The sequence below is a fragment of the Nematolebias whitei genome, chromosome 13 (genome assembly GCF_014905685.2).
Source record: "Nematolebias whitei isolate Nwh7 chromosome 13, NemWhi1, whole genome shotgun sequence".
Taxonomy (NCBI): domain Eukaryota; kingdom Metazoa; phylum Chordata; class Actinopteri; order Cyprinodontiformes; family Rivulidae; genus Nematolebias; species Nematolebias whitei.
This window is the reverse complement of record NC_056510.1, coordinates 39,333,472-39,353,991: the sequence shown is the minus strand read 5'-3', so window position 1 is coordinate 39,353,991 and position 20,520 is coordinate 39,333,472. Positions and strand designations below refer to the sequence as shown.

Here is a 20,520-nt window from a genome sequence, read left to right as displayed (position 1 = left end):
TGGCACTAAATTCTTACTTTCTGATTTGTTTTTGAATATTTTGACTAACAGTGTGTTGAGGGACTGCCTATTTGAGCATTCACCATGATCTATAATTTTACTTGATCAGTCTAGCTGTGCCTGCCCCTTCTTGTTGGTATTAATGATATTAAAATGTTCCACGATCTTTTCTCTGTATTATAATCATTCTTGATGCGACCGGTCGTAAAGAGATCTTTATTAGGCTCAAGGTTTGATTAATGTGTGAGTGACGTGTTTTCCAAAGAGTCCTTGAGAGGTATTTTGTCTTCCACGACTCCAACGTTCTATGTGCTGCTGATTTTTGATAACAGCTCGACAGCGAAGGGGGGGTGAGGAAGACTGGCGCCTGTGAAATTCTATAAAGCAACAGCTTACTAAAGAAAGCTCAGAACGGGTCAGAGTCTCGACAGATGAAGGCATTGATAAGTTTGTATTGTAAATGCATTGATCTTCTGTGAGTGTGACTGTTCTCCAAATCTTTGAAATAAATCTGGAAGTTTACATCTGACCTGACCTGACCTCACTTTTTTCCATGACATAGTGATATAATGATCCTCCCTCAGTAATCCTAAATGTAGTCGTTTCTTCTGTCTGTGTTTGCAGGAGTTTAGTGCGTCGAAAAGTGCCCCCGTGGATGATTTGTCCTCCAGATTTTGTCCTCTGTCTTCTTGTAAATCGGACCCTGCTGCAGGAGAAGGCAGCTCCAAGAGCCTAGTTAATGTTCTGTCTGCACTGCCGACACCCCCTGGTGGCCTGAAAAGGAAACACAGCATCGATGACCCTTCACCAGCCTTAAGTCCGCCCTCGAAACTTTCCAGACCAGGTAAAAAAAAAACTGCTTTAAAAACAAAAAATCAATCCTTCACGCAGTAAAAAATTACAAACGTACCATAATCAAGTATAAACTTTGCTTCTGTTTATTATTTTGGTCTCTAATAAACACAAGCATTTTGTTTATATTAGATTTGTTTTTAGGTCCAAATGAGACGCCAGTTTAATTTGGAACTTTTTGTAATTCAGTGTTGACGAAACTGAGTTGAAATTGACTTTAGTTATATTTTTAGGACCTTGATTATGGAAAAACTTTCTAAAACAATTCTCACTGAACTGAATTATTATCTTCATTTATTTAAAGAGGGATCATAACAGTCAGGAATGTATTTGAAAGAATAAAAACTGCAACACCTGCAGGACACTGGATTCGTGAAATACTAAATGTCACATATATTTGTGCTTTAAAGGTGTTCCGAGTAAGTACTGGTTACAAAGACCATGCATAAAGAATAAAAAGATTTTAATCAATTTAAAGAGAAAATACATTGGAGTCTCTTGAATTTGCTTACAGTAGTCCCTCACTTATTACGGGGGTTACATCCCCCCCACCCCCCCACCCCCCACCCCACAATAGGTGAAACTCCACAAAGTAGGGACGTTATATTTATTTTACTATTTATATATATTTGAAAGCTCTATAAACCCTTCCCACACTGTTGCAATGCTCTTAACAACGTTCTAAACTCTTAAACCTACATAATTGAACAACACTGTTGACTTCTGGGCCGTGTAGTTTTTTTGACATTCATTACAGTGTAGGCTTATTGGAATAAAATTACAAAATGGTGGCGCCTGTCCAAATCATTTTTTTGTTTTGTTTTTTGTCTTATTGGTTAGTTCCCCCTCCCGTTAACGTTTTATCCCGTACCGTCCCAATCACGTGAGGAATGTTAAAGTTGACAATCGTGTGCCGTGTACAGTCTTACGTTGAAAAAACGCAAAAGAGCGAGTCCATGAAAGTTGAACCACCAAGTTTCGAGGGACTACTGTATTCTAAGAGCAACTCAGCTGAACCTAAGCTGAATCCAGAAAATTGCTATCACTTTTTGTTTGTAACGGTCCTCATATGTTGATTGGGAAAAAGTCGAGACCAGTTCAGTGTCCTCCTGAAGATCACCTACACGTATGAAATCAACTACAAGTCTAGCATGAGCAGAGTGTTATTCACCTTTTAAATCTATCAGTGAGTTTCATTTTAGTTTCCTTTCAAGCTGGCAGCTGTAAGAGAGTACCTTTCTGCAACAATCCTCTGAAAATGTGTTTTGATGCTGTACATGTTGCGTCCTACACACGGTCCACTGCAGTAGTTGCTGATGTAACTGTTTTATGTGCAGACGAAGCCAGCGGGAATCAAACAGCTGTAGTTTGTGGAAGAAGGATGTTTCCTGTTGAGCTGCTGGACAGTGGAGACTTGGAGTGCTCACTCTGCATGAGGTGAACACACAAAACAACATTTCTACTTTTGACAGACGACAGCAGCAACATGTGATACCATATGTGTTACAGCCATGTTATAAGTGTAACTTGTTTTCTTATTGTGTAGATTGTTTTACGAGCCCGTGGCGACTCCCTGTGGACACACATTCTGTCTCAAATGTCTGGAGCGCTGCCTGGACCATAACCCCAACTGCCCTCTGTGCAAGGAGAATCTGGCTGAGGTGCAGACACCATTATTATAATTAAATATGCCAAAATGACTCTTCAAAATAAAGTCTTCAGTTTTAAAAAGATAATTTGTTTATCTAATAGTTGATGGAAATTTTAAACTATTCTTATGTTACAAACGAAAAACACTAATTCATCTGACGAGGTTGAGTCAGGTCCTCTGGACGGATTCTTGTTGAAATGTTTCCTCTTCAGTCTGAGGAGCTGCAACAAACTCAGACTTATAAACACCTTTTCGTGGATCAACCAGTTTGATGGTGACATCCAAGACTAGGTGTCGGTTCCCAAATACTCTGTTTGTGCCGGGGGACTGGGTCTGGTTGAACAAACGTTTGCCATAATGTATTTTGTGCTTTGAAAGCCACTCGGAGGTCACATTTAGAAAATAAATGTCTCGGTTTCTCTGAAACTGCCACAACATACAGAATGACCACTGGTCTGGGTTCCTCCCTTTCACCTGATGGCTGGCTGCAGGTCCGGTGTTCTGGATAAAAGACGAAACATTTCAACAACGAACACGTCCAGATAACTTGACTCAACCTTGTTGGATTTATCTAGCTGGATTACTGAACATGCATCAGGACATTCATGTGTTTGGGTTTCTGTTTCGTTCCAGTATCTTGCCTCAAGGGGCTACAATAAGACCTTTCTGATGGAGGAAGTCCTGCAGCGGTACCTTGGAGAAGAGTTGGCCGATAGGAAAAAAATCCATGAAGAGGAGATGAAGGAGCTGTCCAAGTTAGTTTAACACACTCGTATACACCCAAATGAAATGGTCCTGAAAAGGTTGAAGGTCTTAAATTTATAACGCAGCACATTTTAAACACTGCTGTTGGTATGTCGTATTGTTTAACATTAGTAGTGTTTAGCGTATATCTTAGATCCTGATTTACTGTTTCTTTTTATACTTTATATTTTTGCTATTGTTGAATGTAACTGGGACCCTGAGTACATAATTTCGTTCCACCTCATGTACCACATGTGATGAAATGACAGCTGTACTTGCAGTTGTCTGAGAGCAGCGGAGGCAGAGCTGAAATCATGACATTCTGTGTCTTTTAGAGCGTTTAGAGTTTAGAAACATTGTTAAGAATATTGCAAAAGTGTGGGAAGGGTTTAAAATACCTTTAAAAAAAACATATTATATATATATATATATTTAAATACTAAAATAAACTACTACTTGTATAATGCTATTCCCACCTTGCGGTTTTTCACTTATCGCGGGGCTTCAGGGTATGGATCCCCTGTGATAAACGAGGGACTACTGTATTTATTTTCTGAGCCTTTGGAACACGAGAGCTTACCTATGGTAACAATCCCTTCACTGTCTCCTGCAGTTTGAACCAGGAAATGCCCATCTTTGTGTGCACCATGGCCTTCCCCACCATCCCCTGCCCGCTGCACGTATTTGAGCCGCGCTACCGCCTCATGATTCGGCGCTCCATGGAGACGGGGACCAAACAGTTTGGCATGTGCATTGCAGATGAGCTCAAAGGCTTTGCTGATTTTGGCTGCATGCTGCAGGTGAGTCCTTAAAAATCATAGAGTTCAACGTTTCCGTTTTGCTTTATGCAGATTTAGTCAATTTATTTTGGAACTTGTGTTGCAGGTGCGAGATGTAAAGTTCTTTCCTGATGGGCGTTCTGTGGTTGACACCATCGGGGTGTCTCGGTTCAAAGTCCTCAAACATGGACAGAGAGATGGTTATCACACGGCCAAGATAGAATACCTGGAAGACAAGAAGGTGAGCTAAGTGCATCAGTGTTTGTCATAGGGACTTTTAGAGGCATTCCATGATGATTCTTCTAGTAAATGTTACACAATATGAAACTTTTTCCCGTTTATCAGTGGAAAGAAAAAATGCAGCAAGATAACGGCTCCCTTTTCAAACTGTTAATATTTAAATACAATTTTCTACTGTGCACGTTTTCTTTTGTGCAAGAGCTCCCATCTTTTCTTCAGTTTATTTCATCTTTGACCAAGATAAAATGTCTCGTGCTCAGGTTGATGGAGAGGAGCTGGCAGAGCTTCTGAAGCTGCACGACTCGGTGTACGAGCAGGCCAACAACTGGTTCACCTCACTCAAAGACAACATGAAGACTCAGATACTCGGACACTTTGGACATCTTCCCAGCAAAGACGCAGACCCACAGGTCTGTAAACACCAGCTTGTTTTACGATATTCTTTATTTATTTATGTATTCATTTGAAACCTGAGTCATTACAAATTAAGGAAACTCTCAGAGGAGGAGACCACAGGAACATTATAAATGTGCTTAAACAACTTTAGGTCAAAAGAACATTTGTGATTGTCTAAAAAAATATTTGGACAAATACCTAACCTGAGAATGGGATTAGGATTTTACCATAATTCTTGACTACAGAATGCACCTATCTCTAAGCCGCACATATTAAATATAAGATAAATCCTAGATAAATCGTGATTTTGTGCATAAATAAGATGCTCCAGTTTATCCGTGGGCATCCACGTTCATCTTCAGGATCTGTGCCCAGCCTTCTCTGACAGTGTGCAGCTTTCTTGTTGTAGTACAAGAATCAGCCACTGGATGGCGTTTCACAGAAGGATTCGAGGATTCGTATCACATGTGGTACATGAGGTGGAACGAAACTATGTACATAGGGTCCCAGTTACATCCAACAAAAATACTAATTTTCAAGAAAAACTGTAGTAAGATCCAAGACATGAACTAAGAATTTACTCCATTCACTAAACTAAGAATACACAAAACTAATAATACACTAAGCACTCGTAGTCCAAAAACAATGTGCCAAAACAACAACAGCACGAACATGAGTCTGTGTGAGCAGACGAGGACTAATGAACACAGCAACATGAAACGGATCAGCAGCATGAGATCAGCACCTTGGATAGTCAGCATCACATATCAACAACTATCTTTCTTTTCTTTCTTTTTTAAACAAAAAAAACAACTGTCTTTCAGAAAGGTAAGACCTAAACCACTGCCAGTGATGCCCACCCACTGCTCCAGTCTGGAGATGAGAATGTCATGGTGGATTGTGTCGAAAGCAGCTGTTAAATCTAAAAGCACAAGTAAAACACTTTTCCACATCCAGTGCTAAAAATATGTCATTAAAAACCCTTAATAGAGCAGATTCAGTGCTGTGATATGTTTTGAAACCAGACTGGAAGACCTCCAAAATTTTAAATTCATCCAAAAAGGCCTTCAGCTTGGTGTAAACGACTTTTTCCAAAATTTTTGGAAATAAAGGGTAACTTTGAGATTTTCTTGTTAAATTTCGAAGAAACGAGCAGCATTCCTCCTTTTTTTTTTTTTGCTCTCTGTCTGCGTGCTCCCAGAGCACCGAGGCAATGAATACTTTTGTAATACAGCTGATTTGACCGTTAAAGTCCTTTTATTAAGCAAACGTTAGACTGAGACACACCTTTTACTATAAAGTCGAGCAAACAAATAATTGTTTTTAGGAGTTTATCTTGTTAAATTTCAAAGAAATGAACAGTGGTTCATCCATCTGCGCATGCACACTTACACAAATCAGGTTTTGAAATGCAGCTGATTTGACCCTCAAAGTGCATTTATTAAGCAAAAGCTAAGAGACACACCCTTACTATAATTTCGAGCCAACAAATAATTGTTTTTAAGTGTTAATCTTGTTAAAGTCCTCACGTGCATGCTCCCGCAGCCGCCATTTGGCAGCCCATCGATTTTTGGCACATCGGCCCACATTTCTGGGTTCCTCCCACATTTCTAGATTGTCAGCAGTGATGCATAATGGATGCGACTTATATGGCGAAGCAACATATTTATGGATTTTGCCACTTTTTTTGACATGTTTGGACTGATGAGACGTACAGGTCCTTCTCAAAAAATTAGCATATTGTGATAAAGGTCATTATTTTCCATAATGTAATGATAAAAATGAAACTTTCATATATTTCAGATTCATTGCACACCAACTGAAATATTTCAGGTCTTTAATTGTTTTAATACTGATGATTATGGCATACAGCTCATGAAAACCCAAAATGCCTGTCCCAAAAAATTAGCATATCATGAAAAGGTTCTCTAAACAAGCTATTAACCTAACCATCTGAATCAACAACGTAACTCTAAACACCTGCAAAAGATTCCTGAGGCTTTTAAAAACTCCCAGCCTTGTTCATTACTCAAAACCGCAATCATGGGTAAGACTGCCGACCTGACTGCTGTCCAGAAGGCCATCATTGACACCCTCAAGCAAGAGGGTAAGACACAGAAATAAATTGCTGAACTAATAGGCTGTTCCCAGAGTGCTGTATCAAGGCACCTCAGTGGGAAGTCTGTGGGAAGGGAAAAGTGTGGCAGAAAACGCTGCACAACGAGAAGAGGTGACCGGACCCTGAGGAGGATTGTGGAGAAGGGCCGATTCCAGACCTTGGGGGACCTGCGGAAGCAGTGGACTGAGTCTGGAGTAGAAACATCCAGAGCCACCGTGCACAGGTGTGTGCAGGAAATGGGCTACAGGTGCCACATTCCCCAGGTCAAGCCACTTTTGAACCAGAAACAGCAGCAGAAGCGCCTGACCTGGGCTACAGAGAAGCAGCACTGGACTGTTGCTCAGTGGTCCAAAGTACTTTTTTCGGATGAAAGCAAATTTTGCATGTCATTCGGAAATCAAGGTGCCAGAGTCTGGAGGAAGACTGGGAAGAAGGACATGCCAAAATGCCAGAAGTCCAGTGTGAAGCACCCACAGTCAGTGATGGTCTGGGGTGCCATGTCAGCTGCTGGTGTTGGTCCACTGTGTTTTATCAAGCGCAGGGTCAATGCAGCTAGCTATCAGGAGATTTTGGAGCACTTCATGCTTCCATCTGCTGAAAAGCTTTATGGAGATGATTTCATTTTTCAGCACGACCTGGCACCTGCTCACAGTGCCAAAACCACTGGTAAATGGTTTACTGACCATGGTATTACTGTGCTCAATTAGCCTGCCAACTCTCCTGACCTGAACCCCATAGAGAACCTGTGGGATATTGTGAAGAGAAAGTTGAGAGACGCAAGACCCAACACTCTGGATGAGCTTAAGGCCGCTATCCAAGCATCCTGGGCCTCCATAACACCTCAGCAGTGCCACAGGCTGATTGCCTCCATGCCACGCCGCATTGAAGCACTCATTCATGCAAAAGGATTCCCGACCAAGTATTGAGTGCATAACTGAACATGATTATTTGAAGGTTGGCGTTTTTTGTATTAAAAACACTTGTCTTTCATTGGTGGGATGAAATATGCTAATTTTCTGGGACAGGCATTTTGGGTTTTCATGAGCTGTATGCCATAATCATCAGTATTAAAACAATTAAAGACCTGAAATATTTCAGTTGGTGTGCAATGAATCTGAAATAAATGAAAGTTTCATTTTTATCATTACATTATGGAAAATAATGACCTTTATCACAATATGCTAATTTTTTGAGAAGGACCTGTATAGAGCACTTAAAACAGCTACAAGGCCAACCAAAGTGCTGTACAGACAGAACAACAGGTAACACACAAAGCAAAATACAAAATGAAGTAAATCAAAAATATAGACATAAAAACGATGCAGATAAATAAGATGACTAACCAGTGTGGAGCATACAGGTTCAAAACACAGATCATCTTGTGTTGAAAGCTATTGAATAGTAGTGAGTTTTTAAACGGGATTTGAAAACCGAGAGGGAGGGGGCCTGTCTGACAAGCAGAGGTAACTCGTTCCAAAGTCTTGGTCCTGTTACAGAGAAGGCCCTGTCACCTCTGCGCTTAAGACGAGTTCCTGGAACTGTGAGGAGCAACTGGTCCGCTGACCTCAGGGAGCGTGGTGGGACATACAGTTGTAGCAGATCAGAGAGATTTGGGGGGGTGGGGGGACAAAACTGTTCAGTGATTTGTAGACATACAGGAGTATTTTGAACTGGATTCGAAGGTGAACCGGTAACCAGTGCAGGGAGGCCAAAACTGGTGTAATGTGCTCTCTTTTGCCTGAACTGGTTAAAAATCGGGCTGCTGCATTCTGGACCAGTTGTAGTCGTGCAATGGAGGTTTGACTGATACCAAACAGGAGTGAATTGCAGTAATCAAGCCTAGATGTAATGAATGCATGTATTACTGTCTCCAGGTTATTTTTGGACAATATGGGTTTCAGTTTAGACAGCCGCCTCAGTTGGAAGAAACATGATTTAACAATCATGTTTACGTGATTGTTAAGTTTCAGGGAAGGGTCCATTATCACGCCCAGATTAGTGACTCTTTGTTTTTCTGACAGGGTTAGAGCGGAGAGGTCGATGCAGTGGTTTGTGATCGTGTCGTTGGGAGGGAACAACATGACTTCAGACTTCTTTTCATTGAAACTTAAGAAGTTTAAAACCATCCAGTCCCTGATGTCAGCCAGGCAGTCGAGCAGAGGTTGAATAGAGCATGTACCATTGTGTCTTAGGGGGAAGTAAATTTGACAGTCATCGGCGTAGAAGTGAAACAGTATGTTGTTTCCGGAAAATAGCACCATTTCTACTCAGCAGAGCTCATATGAGCAGGAGGGAGGACGGGGAAAGAGCCCCTCCCTCCAATTGTTTCCTCTATTCCATGCGGAGCTTAAATGACTGTACACAGAAAGATTTTTTTTTTAACTTTAAATATGTATTAGTCTTGACTGACTGCTGTAAAAATAAATCTTGCGACGTCTCCAGTGAGCTCTCATGACGGAAAGGGAGGGGGAAGAACCCCACCTGTTGTTTTTCATTGTTGTTCTCCACTCCGTGTTCGGATGAGAGTTTAAAATGAGATCCTGGTATTTAAACACATATTTACTGCACACAGAAATAATTTTTAAACTTTTATTAAAACATGTACCAGACTTGACTGCTTTGCGTCTCCAATGTCTGACCATCGACACGTTGCAAAGCTTACGGGATACAGCTCTGTTTCCTCCTCCGACAGCCAATCGTTTTTAACATGAAATCTGCATTGTAAGAAATTCTTCGTACGTTTTCCGTGATCGCTGAGCAAATGAACAGGTCTGTGCATGAAGCGCAAAATCCGGTAACGACACGGGAACAATCTGAAGAAATTAATTCACGTTTATCTTGGGGGATGGTCCTTGAGAGTACCTTATTGTTCATTCAGGTTAGACTTCTGGTCACATGACGACAGAGTGGGTGGAGCTATGGTCGGAAATTTGAAACCATGAGCAAGAGTCATTGTAATCTGATTACCTGAGGGCATTCTCTCTATGCCACAAATGCCTGCCCCCAAGAGGGGCAAAGTGCTGGGAGCTATGAGTGTCCAGCTCTATCAAAGGAAAATGTTAGTCAGTGGCAGGAAGTTACCAAGAGACGGCAAGAAGTCTGTCAAAATAAAATATTAAAATATAACCTATGAAAATTATGATAAATACATAAATTAGCTGCGCCTGCATATAAACTGCAGGCTACAAAGTGTGAGAAAAATGTAGCGGCTTATACACTGGCAATTACGGTAATTACATCAGTAAAAATGTGGCATCTTTGTCCCTTTTTGACTTTCTGTCTGCAGTTTTGAGCACACGAAAAGACTGAAATAGAAAACAAATAAATGGAAAGTGGAAAAAGCATCTAAATTATTTTTCTTCATAAATGTCTGCTTTGTTTTTATTTGTGCTTTCTGTGGAAAAATGTTAGTGGTTTTGTATTTAAAATCTTATTTAGTGAGTTTATCATTAGATCTCATAAACCTTGTCTTTGCATTGTGATCAGCAGAAGAGAATGAAATAATAAAGTGAGGATTTGATGAAGCAGGAAGGTAACTGACCAGTTCTGATGAATACCATCTTGTTCCTCTGTAGGCCAGTCCTGATGGTCCAGCCTGGTGCTGGTGGCTGCTTGCCGTTCTTCCCCTGGAGAATCGAGCCCAGCTCACCATCCTGGCCATGACCTCCTTCAAGGACCGCCTCATCGCCATTCGAAGGGTTCTCATCTTCGTCACTCGCAAAAGACCGCGGTGATAGACGAGGAGCTGCTCCCACATCTGTGCAGTTCACAAACTTCTCATTCTGTCTCAGCGATTCGTTCTCTGAGCTATACACTTGACTTGCTTCACTCCCTCGACAGTTCATGAACTCTTCTTTGTGACATGTAGCCGTTCAGAGCTTCACTCGAACCCTTCCACCCCACAGCTGCCTCCAAACCACCGTCACGTCTGACTGTGCCCTCACAGCTCAAGGTCAAAAACAAACCAGGCCATTCATTTGAGTTGAGGAAATACAAACATTGAGCAGATCTTTTTGTTTGACATTTACAAGAAGAGCAACACACATGGGTCCATCACAAAGCTGTGAAGTTCACCACACATTGACAAAAAACCTAAATTAAACCTTTGCATGATAACAAAACCTCAACAAAGATAGCCATCTGGTTGTGTGAGGACTTGGGTTTTATTTGGCCCCTTCCTTACGACACCTGCAGACCCAGTGGAGGGCTCAGTCGCTTGGACGAGCCCTGGCAACACGGTGTCACTTTAAAGGTTCCTGACGGAGCCCAGACCTCATCTGCTGGCCGGGGTGAACCTTGAAACGAAACATGAACGTTTGATTCAGCTCGTGTGTGGGAACAAGTGTCTCTACAGCAGCTTGTACTCTTTTTAAAAGAGATTCAAAATAGGAATTAGGGTTTAACAGTAAACCAGATTCTTGCACAAACTCCTGCTGAAGAATAATCTGCAAGTTGACATCTTATTGTAGCACATCTCTGGGACAAAGTACTGAACTAGTTTTGGGGTTTGACTGTACCCATAGCAGTCTGTGTATCCTAACGAGTGATTTCTGTGTAAATCCATGACTGAGGCCTTTTTAATGTTTTATTCAAGAAACATTTAAACGTCTCTCCTTACTCTTCCGTGTTGTCATAAAAATGCACACTATAATAATACACTTGCTGTGCAGTGGAGTTTCCTTGTAAACAGTTACATCTGTTGATTTTACTTGTTTTTTTACTATAGCACCTTTTAAAGCCTGATTTCAATCTGCATTAACTATTTATTTACTGCTGGCACGTGGTGTTCCCATTTTATTAGTAAAAAGTCTAAACTGTTTAAATCAGTCTCGGTTTTTGGGGATGAGTTTTGCAGCTTAAAATGTTTTTGTTTTGTAAAATAAAACAAAGAAATTGCAAAATAACCTGTAACCTCTTGTTGGTATTAAAAAATGAAAACGGAAGAACAAAAAGATCATGACAGTTGTGAGTTTTCAGTAAAGTCTGGAAAATGTAGATGAAAAGACGAGAAATAAAACGCGTTTGCTCAACCTCACAGGAAATGCAGCCTGAACCGAAAACTTGAAGCAAATGTGAGGAAGGTTTCTGTAACGTACCTGGCTTTAGGTGCACGTCAAACCAAACCCCAGAGGGACTTGAACCAAACTTCATGTCTGGATTACTGGCACTGTGAGGAATGTTTCTGAGCTGGCCCAGTTTCATACACACAGGACGTCTGAAGTTCCACCGGTGATAAAATGTCCTTTATTCATAAGAACCAGGAGCGTCTAGCTTCTTTAAATAATAATGGTATTAAATTATTCAGGACTGGCTTTAGTTGTGAGCAGTTTTTCAAATGAAAGGATTTGATCTGAGGAAGACTGAATGTAACCTTTGTTTACAAGAAAATTCCAGTGCACCTTTAAAAGTATGAATCGGTTAAATGATCTACGTTTGGTTATTTAAAACGGACTTCAAAAGTGATGCATTCATATTTTTGGACCAACTCAAAGTTGGTGAACTCGTAGTAGGACACAATCCGTGTGCAGATGATGAATTCTTTCTGTATCATTTGTCCATTGAAACGCTCACGTGCTCTCTACACGGGGAGGCTCTTCACCGTGCGCTGCCATTCCCTGCTATATTTGTGAAGGGAGCTCTTGTACCAATTTTATATTGCAAATAAAGAAAAATATAAATCAATACAGTGCGTGTTGCTCATTTTATTGAAGGTGGAAGTTTTTGACAATGGGAGTTGGAAGTCCTTGTTTCATTACTGCACTGTGGACAGTGGTTACGCTGCGTTCTAAAATGGTCCAACTCTAAACTCAGTTGTACAATAAGAGATTCCAACATGTTCGTATTTATAAAATACAAAGGCAAAATGGAAAAATGGTGCCTGAAAAACAGTCCACCCTGTTTTTCAAGAGCTTAAAAAAACCTCACCCATCAGTCCCCAGTGACTATAGACCTGTTGCCCTGACATCATGAAGGTCCTAGAGAGACTTCTGCTGACCCACCTGACTAAACAAACAAGCACATATCAGGACCCACTGCAGTTTGCTTATCAGCGTGGACTTGGAGTTGAAGATGCCATCATACACCTGCTTCAACAAACTCACTGTCATCTAGAAAAGGCAGACAGCACTGTGAGAGTCATGTTCTTTGATTTCTCCAGTGCATTTAACACAATCCAGCCTGATGTGATTTGTCAGAAACTCCAGAAGACTCAGCTGGAGGCCTCAGTCACCTGGATCCAACACTACCTGACAGCTGTGGCTGAGTGGTTAATCAGTCGTCCTCCAATGCGAGAGTTGGGGGTTTGAATCCACCAGCAGTCACATGCTGAAGTGTCCCTGGGCGAGACACTGAACCCCTTATAGCCTCTGATGCATGTCCCATCAGTGTATGAATGTGATCTAAAAAAAAACACTGATTAGTCTCTTTAGAAGGATTTGTTCAATTAGCTTTGTAGAGATCTAGTATAGAGCTGTATGAATGGGTAAATGAGGACACAGATTGTAGTGTAAAGCGCTTCGAGTATCTTGAAATAAGATAGAAAGGCGCAATATAAGTACAGTCCATTTACCATTTACCAACAGACCACAGTTTTTGAGACTGAAGGGTTGTGTGTCTAGCCAGGTGGACAGTAGCTCAGGAGCACCACAGGGGTCTGTGCTCTCACCATTCCTTTTCACTCCGTACACCTCAGATTTCCAGTACAAAACAGACTCCTGTCATCTGCAGAAATATTCTGATGACTCTGCAGTGGTCGGGTGTATCAGAGATGGACAAGAAGTTGAGTACAGGGAACTGGTGGACCGCTTTGTGGCATGGTGTGGAAACAATCATCTCATGTTGAATGTGAACAAAACAAAGGAGATGATTGTAGATTTCAGGAGAATCAGGAACAGATCCAACCCTATTTCCATCATGGGAGAAGAAGTGGAGGTGGTGGAGAAGTATAAAGACCTTAAGGTTCACCTGGACAATAGACTGGACTGGAAATGCAACAGTGAAGCGTCTACAAGAAGGGACAGAGCAGACTGTACTTCTTGAGGAAGCTTAAGTCCTTCAACGTTTGCAGCAAGATGCAGCATATCTTCTATAAGTCTGTTGTAGAGAGCGCTGTCTCTTCTGCCATCATCTGCTGGGGGAGCAGCACCAGAGCAAGTGACTTAAAAAAGATCAACAAGCTCATAAAGAAGGCTGGCTCAGTTCTGTGGACTCCTCTAGAACCTTTGAAGATGATTGTTCAAAGAAGGATTCTTCATAAAATGAAGAACATTATAGACAACCGTCAGCATCCTCTTCATCAGACTGTCATACAACAACAGTGTTTTCAGTCAGAATGTCATACTTGGTAAAGAAATTGAAAGTAAAACTGGGTTTCTTTTTCAGAAACAGACTCTGTCTAACTCTGAACACTAGGAAACTCCTTGTAACTGTGACTTTCCTTCCCTCCATTGATTACGGTGACATTATTTACTTGAACGCTCCTACGAGCCCCCTGCAGATGTTGGATGCTGTCTATCATGGTGCACTAAGATTCATAACTGGCTGTGATTATCGTACCCACCACTGCACCCTGTATTCACTGGTTAACTGGTCATCATTAACTTCACACAGACTCTCTCACTGGTACATTTTCATCTTTAAATCACTTCTTGGTCTGCTGCCTTCATACATCTCCTCCTACATGTCTCTGTGTGAGTGCAGCTGCAGCGTGCACTCTCAGGACATTATTACCTGCAGTGTTCCCTCAATGGACCAAATTTGGCAAAATTATTCCGCTCCTGTATCCTGGATATTATATCCTATATAATATCATTAGGATATAAATATCCTAATGATATTTTGTATCCTTACAAAAAGATCTGAAGCTCTCGATCTTGACCTCTCTAAGTGATTTTAAACAACTACTAAGTTCATGGCCAAAACCAATGCAGACATGTTCCTGTTTTTAGTCTTTTATATCGCTTTACAATGTAGCAGTTTTTAAAAATTTCATTTTATATCGCTTCTTTTATTTACTTTTCATTTGATATGTTTTTTATATGAATGCTTAATGTCTGTACCTCATCTATGTTCTTTGTTTAAATCAGGTCTCTCTTGTAAATGAGTTCTCGTGCCTCAATGAGACTAACTTGTAGAAATAAAGGTTGAATGAATAATAAGCCCACCTTTATCAAACTTAACCTCTCAGTCGTTTGTTTTAAGACCATCACCTCCGGTCAGTGTGGAGGAGTTTGGGCCCATGTTTTACAAAATGCCTTCAGTGTGAGGATTGTTCTCGTCAGACTGAGGTCTAGATCTTTGATTGGACCATTGCAACACCTCAACTGTTTGCTGAGGTCTGCGGCTGCAAAACGAGCCCATGTCATGATTCCTCCACCACCGTACTTCCAGCTGATATGAAGGTGTTGACATACTGTTTGATTTTCTCCAGATGTGCTACTGTGCAGTTTAGGTAAACATATTTACTTTGCCCTCATCTGTCCATTAGTTAAACTTCTTGTGGTTTATTCAAACAACTTTACAAACTTTAGTGCTTAATCTGCTGATGTGTTTCCTTCTTGGCATTGTGTTGAAACACGCAAACTACAAGACAGTCTGTTGTGGGTTGCAAGACTGAATTAAAGTAAAATAAATAAGCAGACACGTGGATCAGCTTCAGTTATCTCCAAAAATAATAATTGTAATATTAGGTCATGGCAGCACGGTGGCGCAACTGGCAGAGCTGCTGCCTCTCAGCGAGCAGGTCCCTGGTTCAAACCCCGGTCCAGGGGCCTTTCTGGGTGGAGTTTGCATGTTCTCTCCGTGCATGCGTGGGTTTTCTCCGGGTACTCCGGTTTCCTCCCACAGACCAAAAACATGCATGTTAGGCTGATTGGTAACTCTAAATTGTCCCTAGGTGTGAGTGAGAGAGTGAATGGTTGTTTGTCTCGTTTGTCTCTATGTGGCCCTGTGATGGACTTGCGACCCGTCCAGGGTGTACCCCGCCCCTCGCACAGTGATTGCTGGACATGGGCACCAGTGACCCCCGTGACCCAAAATGGAATAAGCGGGTAAAGAAAATGGATGGATGGATGGATGGATATTAGGTCATTATTACAAGCAGATATTACCACTATCCCCTATGTTGTTCATTACTGGGCTGGATTTGTAGATGGGCTGAACTGGGTCAATGTGTGGAAACTGCCATAAAGATATTTAATGATAAAGTAAGAGAAGTATCTTGTAAATTAATCTACAGGTACTAGCCGGCCAAGCAGTACATGTTAAAATTTAGGAAAGACATTTGCGTGAATTGCTCTCTGTGTGAGTCTGAACCTGAGACTATGATCCACCTTGTCACAAAATGTTGGTTACGTACTGTAACCCCAGATTCTATGAGTAAAGGCTTCGCCCTTTAAGAGCTGTCACTGGTGGGTTTATCCCGTCATGCAAAGCATCGCACTGAAAAAATTGAGTCCACGCCCACCTGTTGTGTGGGCCCCACCCAGTCCGTATAAATTACGTTAAGAGCGGGTAATCGGCTCCCAAATAGCTTTTTCTTCAGCCATTTAGGAGCCAGTGAGGCTCGATGCTTAAAGGGCTACGCCTATACTCATAGAATCTGGGGTTACAGTACGTAACCAAAGTTCTATTTCGTATAGGCTTCGCCCTTTAAGAGCTGTCGCTGGTGGGTTATGGGCGAAGCATGATGTAGTCTCCGCCTCACTGGGTCCATTTGAACACCATAAGAAGCGTCCGCTTGCCCAAATAAACTTCTTGTCACTCAGCTCTCCATGTGCGTAAATACGCGTTGCGTTATTACGCGCACTGCGTAGTGTACGCGTTCCGAGTGCCTGAATATCCCGGAAAAGTTTTCAATGGGAAAGAGAAGAAGCTGAAAAGGGCCGTGAACAAAGCAGATCCACAGCTCTTCAATATGAACAGATTAATAATAAGTGAACTGAATATTAATCAAATAAACTGATTGATGACAGAAATCATGAACTGGTTAGTGACCATAGAACAAGAACAACAGTCATAACCTGTGGCTGATAACAACATCTCACACTGTAATGCATGCAGTCAGATGTGAGTTTAAACGAGATTCCATGAAACAATAATATTCATTCTGTTAAAGCACTAAGGACAGAATGTGTCATGGAACAGACCGACACATCACGTAAATAGAAGCAAATAAATGAACTTTGATGTGTACAGCGCTGTGGTGGAGGCAGCACGTGAAACCTGGATCGTGCGCACCGCATCTTGAGAGAGACTCATCCTCTCTAAAACGGATCCGCTCAGCGGCGAGACTCAAAGGTGCTGGCCTATTTCTGGGTAACTCCTGATCGTTCCTCCTGCCTGGAGGAGAGCATCCTCCCTCCTTGGCAGTTTCCACATACGCCCCGATAACAGGCGTCGTAGAATTGCGAAACACGGGGCGTTCACGCGCTCGGGAGCCACCAGGAGGGCTGTCTGTCCCTCCTCCCTAACTCGGTTCAGAAACCGTGATATCAGAGTGGAGTGGGGAAATGCATAAAGAAGCATTTTGGGCCACGGGCTGTGAGCAAACGTATCCACCCCTAGCGGTGGTTCGTCCCACGGGCTCAGTGAGAACCATAGTTGACTCTGAGCGTTCTCTCGTGTGGCAAAACAAGTCCACGGCTGCTCTGCCAAATTTCTGCCACGTCTGAGCCATCAGCTTGGGATAGAGGCTCCAGTACCCGTGACGCGGACCGCCCCTGGACATCACATCCGCCCTTCTGTTCAGAACACCGGGAATGTACACTGCTCTGATGGAGAGGAGATTTTGGTGTGCGACACTCCAAAACATTTATATGAGCTGCTGTGTGGGGTGGCCACAGCACCCCCACAGCTCGAGTTATGCATGTGCCTCCACCATGAAGACTTAAATTGAAGAATAATTAAATTCTGGGATTATTCGCCCCTCCATTTCTCCAGTAGGAGCAGGATTTTTCTTTGTATCTAAAAAAGATAAAACTTTGAGACCCTGCATAGATTATAGGGGGCGTAATCAGATCACTGTGAAAAATAAAACCCCTTTGCCTCTGATTGACTATTTATGAACAGCTTCATTCAGCCACAATCTTCACAAAATTGGACCTTGGAAACGCCTACCACCTTGTGAGAATAAAGGAAGGAGACGAATGGAAGACAGCTTTCAAAACCCCATTAGGACATTTTGAATATCTTGTAATGCCTTTTGGACTCACTAACGCCCCAGCAGTTTTTCAGGCTCTAGTTAACAATGTCCTCCGTGATTTTCTTAACCGGTTTGTCTTTGTATACCTGGATGATATACTTATTTACTCCGCTGACCCTGTTCAACACACTCAACATGTCAGGTCGGTACTACAAAGACTTTTTGAGAATCAACTTTATGTGAAAGCTGAAAAATGTGAATTCCACGTCTCCACAGTCTCATTTCTTGGTTTCATTTTTGAAGGAGGACAGTATCGCACAGACCCCAACAAAGTTAAGGCAGTGGTGGATTGGCCCGTCCCGGAGAACCGCAAGTAGCTGCAATGATTCCTGGGTTTCGCCAATTTTTACAGGAGGTTCATTAAAGGTTACAGTCAGGTGGCAGCCCCCCTCACTCAGCTCACCTCCACACTACAGACCTTCAAGTGGACCCCCGAAGGAGATTCAGCTTTCAATAAGCTTAAAGAGCTGTTTTCCTCTGCTCCTATCCTCTGCCACCCCGACCCCAAGAGACAATTTATTCTAGAGGTGGATGCTTCTGATACATGGGTAGGAGCTGTTTTGTCTCAGAGATATCAAGCAGATAATAAAGTACATCCTTGTGCCTTTTTTTTCAAATGTTTGTCTGCAGCCTAACAAACCTATGATGTGGGAAATAGAGAATTACTGGCTGTTAAAATGGCTGTAGAAGAATGGAGACATTGGCTTGAGGGCACTTAGACCCCTTTCCTCATATGGAATGATCATAAAAATCTTGTCTACATTCAAAATGCTAAGCAACTTAATCCCAGGAGGCGAGATGGAGAAGTGGTGGTGGATGGTGGAAGTGGTCTCCAGCTACAAGTACTTGGGTGTACACATGAATGACAACCTCAGCTGGAGCAACAACACCACCAGCCTGATCAAGAAAGCTCATCAGAGACTCTACTTCCTCAGACGGCTGAGGCGAGCTGGTCTGGGAAGCTCAGTCCTCACCTCCTTCTACAGGTGTGCAGTGGAGAGCATCCTGTGCTCCAGCATCAACGTGTGGCATGGAGGCTGCACAGCTGCAGAAAGAAAAGCTTTGCAGAGAGTGGTGAAGGCTGCACAGAAATCTGTTGGAATCAGCCTCCCCACCATCACAGACATCTACACCTCCAGATGCAGGAAGAGGGCCACCTGCATCATGAAGGACCCCACTCACCCAGCACACACACTTTTTGCCCCACTCCCCTCAGGAAGGAGGTTAAGGAGCATTAAGTGTAGAACCACTAGACTGAGGAACAGCTTCTACCCTGAGGCTGTTAGACTCATGAATCTCTAACTAGAATAATCACTGTGAAAAACCATATCATGTTGCTGCTGATCTGTTTCATGTTGCTGCTGATCTGTTTCATGTTGCTGCTGATCTGTTTCAATGTTGATGTGTTCATGCGTGCACATCTGCTCACAGACTCATGTTCATGTTTGTGCTGATGTTCAATGTTTTATGTTATGAGTGCTTAGTGTATATTTAGTTGATGTTTTTCTTAGTTCATATCTTAGATGTTATTACTGTTTTTCTTATACATTTTATTGTTGGATGTAACTGGGACCCTGTGTACATAATTTCGCTTCACCACATGTACCACATGAGGTGCGAATGACAATAAAGAAACTCTGACTCTGACTCTGAGATGGTCACTATTTTTTGGCTCATTTTAACTTCTCTCTCACCTACAGACCAGATCTAAGAATGTCAAACCTAATGCGTTGTCCCGCCAATATTCAGCATCAGATGACAGTGAGAGGGAAGTCAACATCATCCCTTCGTCCTGTGTGGTCGGCTCCCTCACATGGGCCATCACAGAGGAGGTCCTGGAGGCTCAAAGGGTTGAACCTGATCCCAAGGACAGGATGTTTGTCCCCTCAGCAGTGAAGGCCCGCGTCCTCAAATGGGTCCACACTAACAAGCTGTCTTGTAATCCTGGAACCAACTGCATGTTAGCCCTAATAAAGACATTTTTGGTGGCCCACCATGAGTCATGATGTCAAGGAGTTTGTCACCGCCTGTCAGACCTGCAATAGAAGTAAGAGTGGACACAAACCAGCCCCTCCCTACTCCTAGCCAGCCATGGTCCCATATCTCATTAGACTTTATCACTGGTTTACCTCCATCAGCAGGCAATACGGTAATCCTCACTATCATTGACAGATTCTCCAAGGCTGTCCATTTTGTACCTCTGACCAAACTGCCTTCTGCTTTTGAGACAGCCCAGCTGTTGGTGCAACACATGTTTCATATTCATGGTATCCCTGCTGATGTGGTGTTTGACAGGGGGCCACAGTTTATATCTCAGGTTTGGAAAGCTTTTTGTAATTCTTTGGGCGCATCATCTAGCCTCACATCTGGTTATCATCCCCAGTCTAACGGCCAATCGGAGAGATGTAACCAGGAGATTGAGTCTACCCTCCGGTGCATCATTGAGGAGAACCCATCTGCTTGGTCTCAACACCTGGTCTGGGTAGAGTATGCCCACAACACGCATACCTCTTCTGCTACTGGGCTATCACCTTTTGAG

The 20,520-nt window shown here is 42.4% G+C and overlaps 1 protein-coding gene across 1 annotated transcript in view; it reads left to right on the top strand.

Moving 5' to 3' along the window:
• The window catches only part of lonrf2 (LON peptidase N-terminal domain and ring finger 2), a 35,044-nt gene extending 22,911 nt beyond the window's left edge, over positions 1 to 12,133 (top strand). The window contains exons 5-12 of the mRNA XM_037687101.1: positions 625 to 844; positions 2,190 to 2,289; positions 2,399 to 2,513; positions 3,137 to 3,258; positions 3,861 to 4,047; positions 4,133 to 4,267; positions 4,527 to 4,676; positions 10,357 to 12,133. Of these exons, the coding sequence (XP_037543029.1) occupies positions 625 to 844; positions 2,190 to 2,289; positions 2,399 to 2,513; positions 3,137 to 3,258; positions 3,861 to 4,047; positions 4,133 to 4,267; positions 4,527 to 4,676; positions 10,357 to 10,515 (1,188 nt within the window). The 3' untranslated portion in view covers positions 10,516 to 12,133. The remainder of the gene's footprint in view (positions 1 to 624; positions 845 to 2,189; positions 2,290 to 2,398; positions 2,514 to 3,136; positions 3,259 to 3,860; positions 4,048 to 4,132; positions 4,268 to 4,526; positions 4,677 to 10,356) is intronic.
• The last annotated feature ends 8,387 nt before the right edge of the window (positions 12,134 to 20,520 follow it).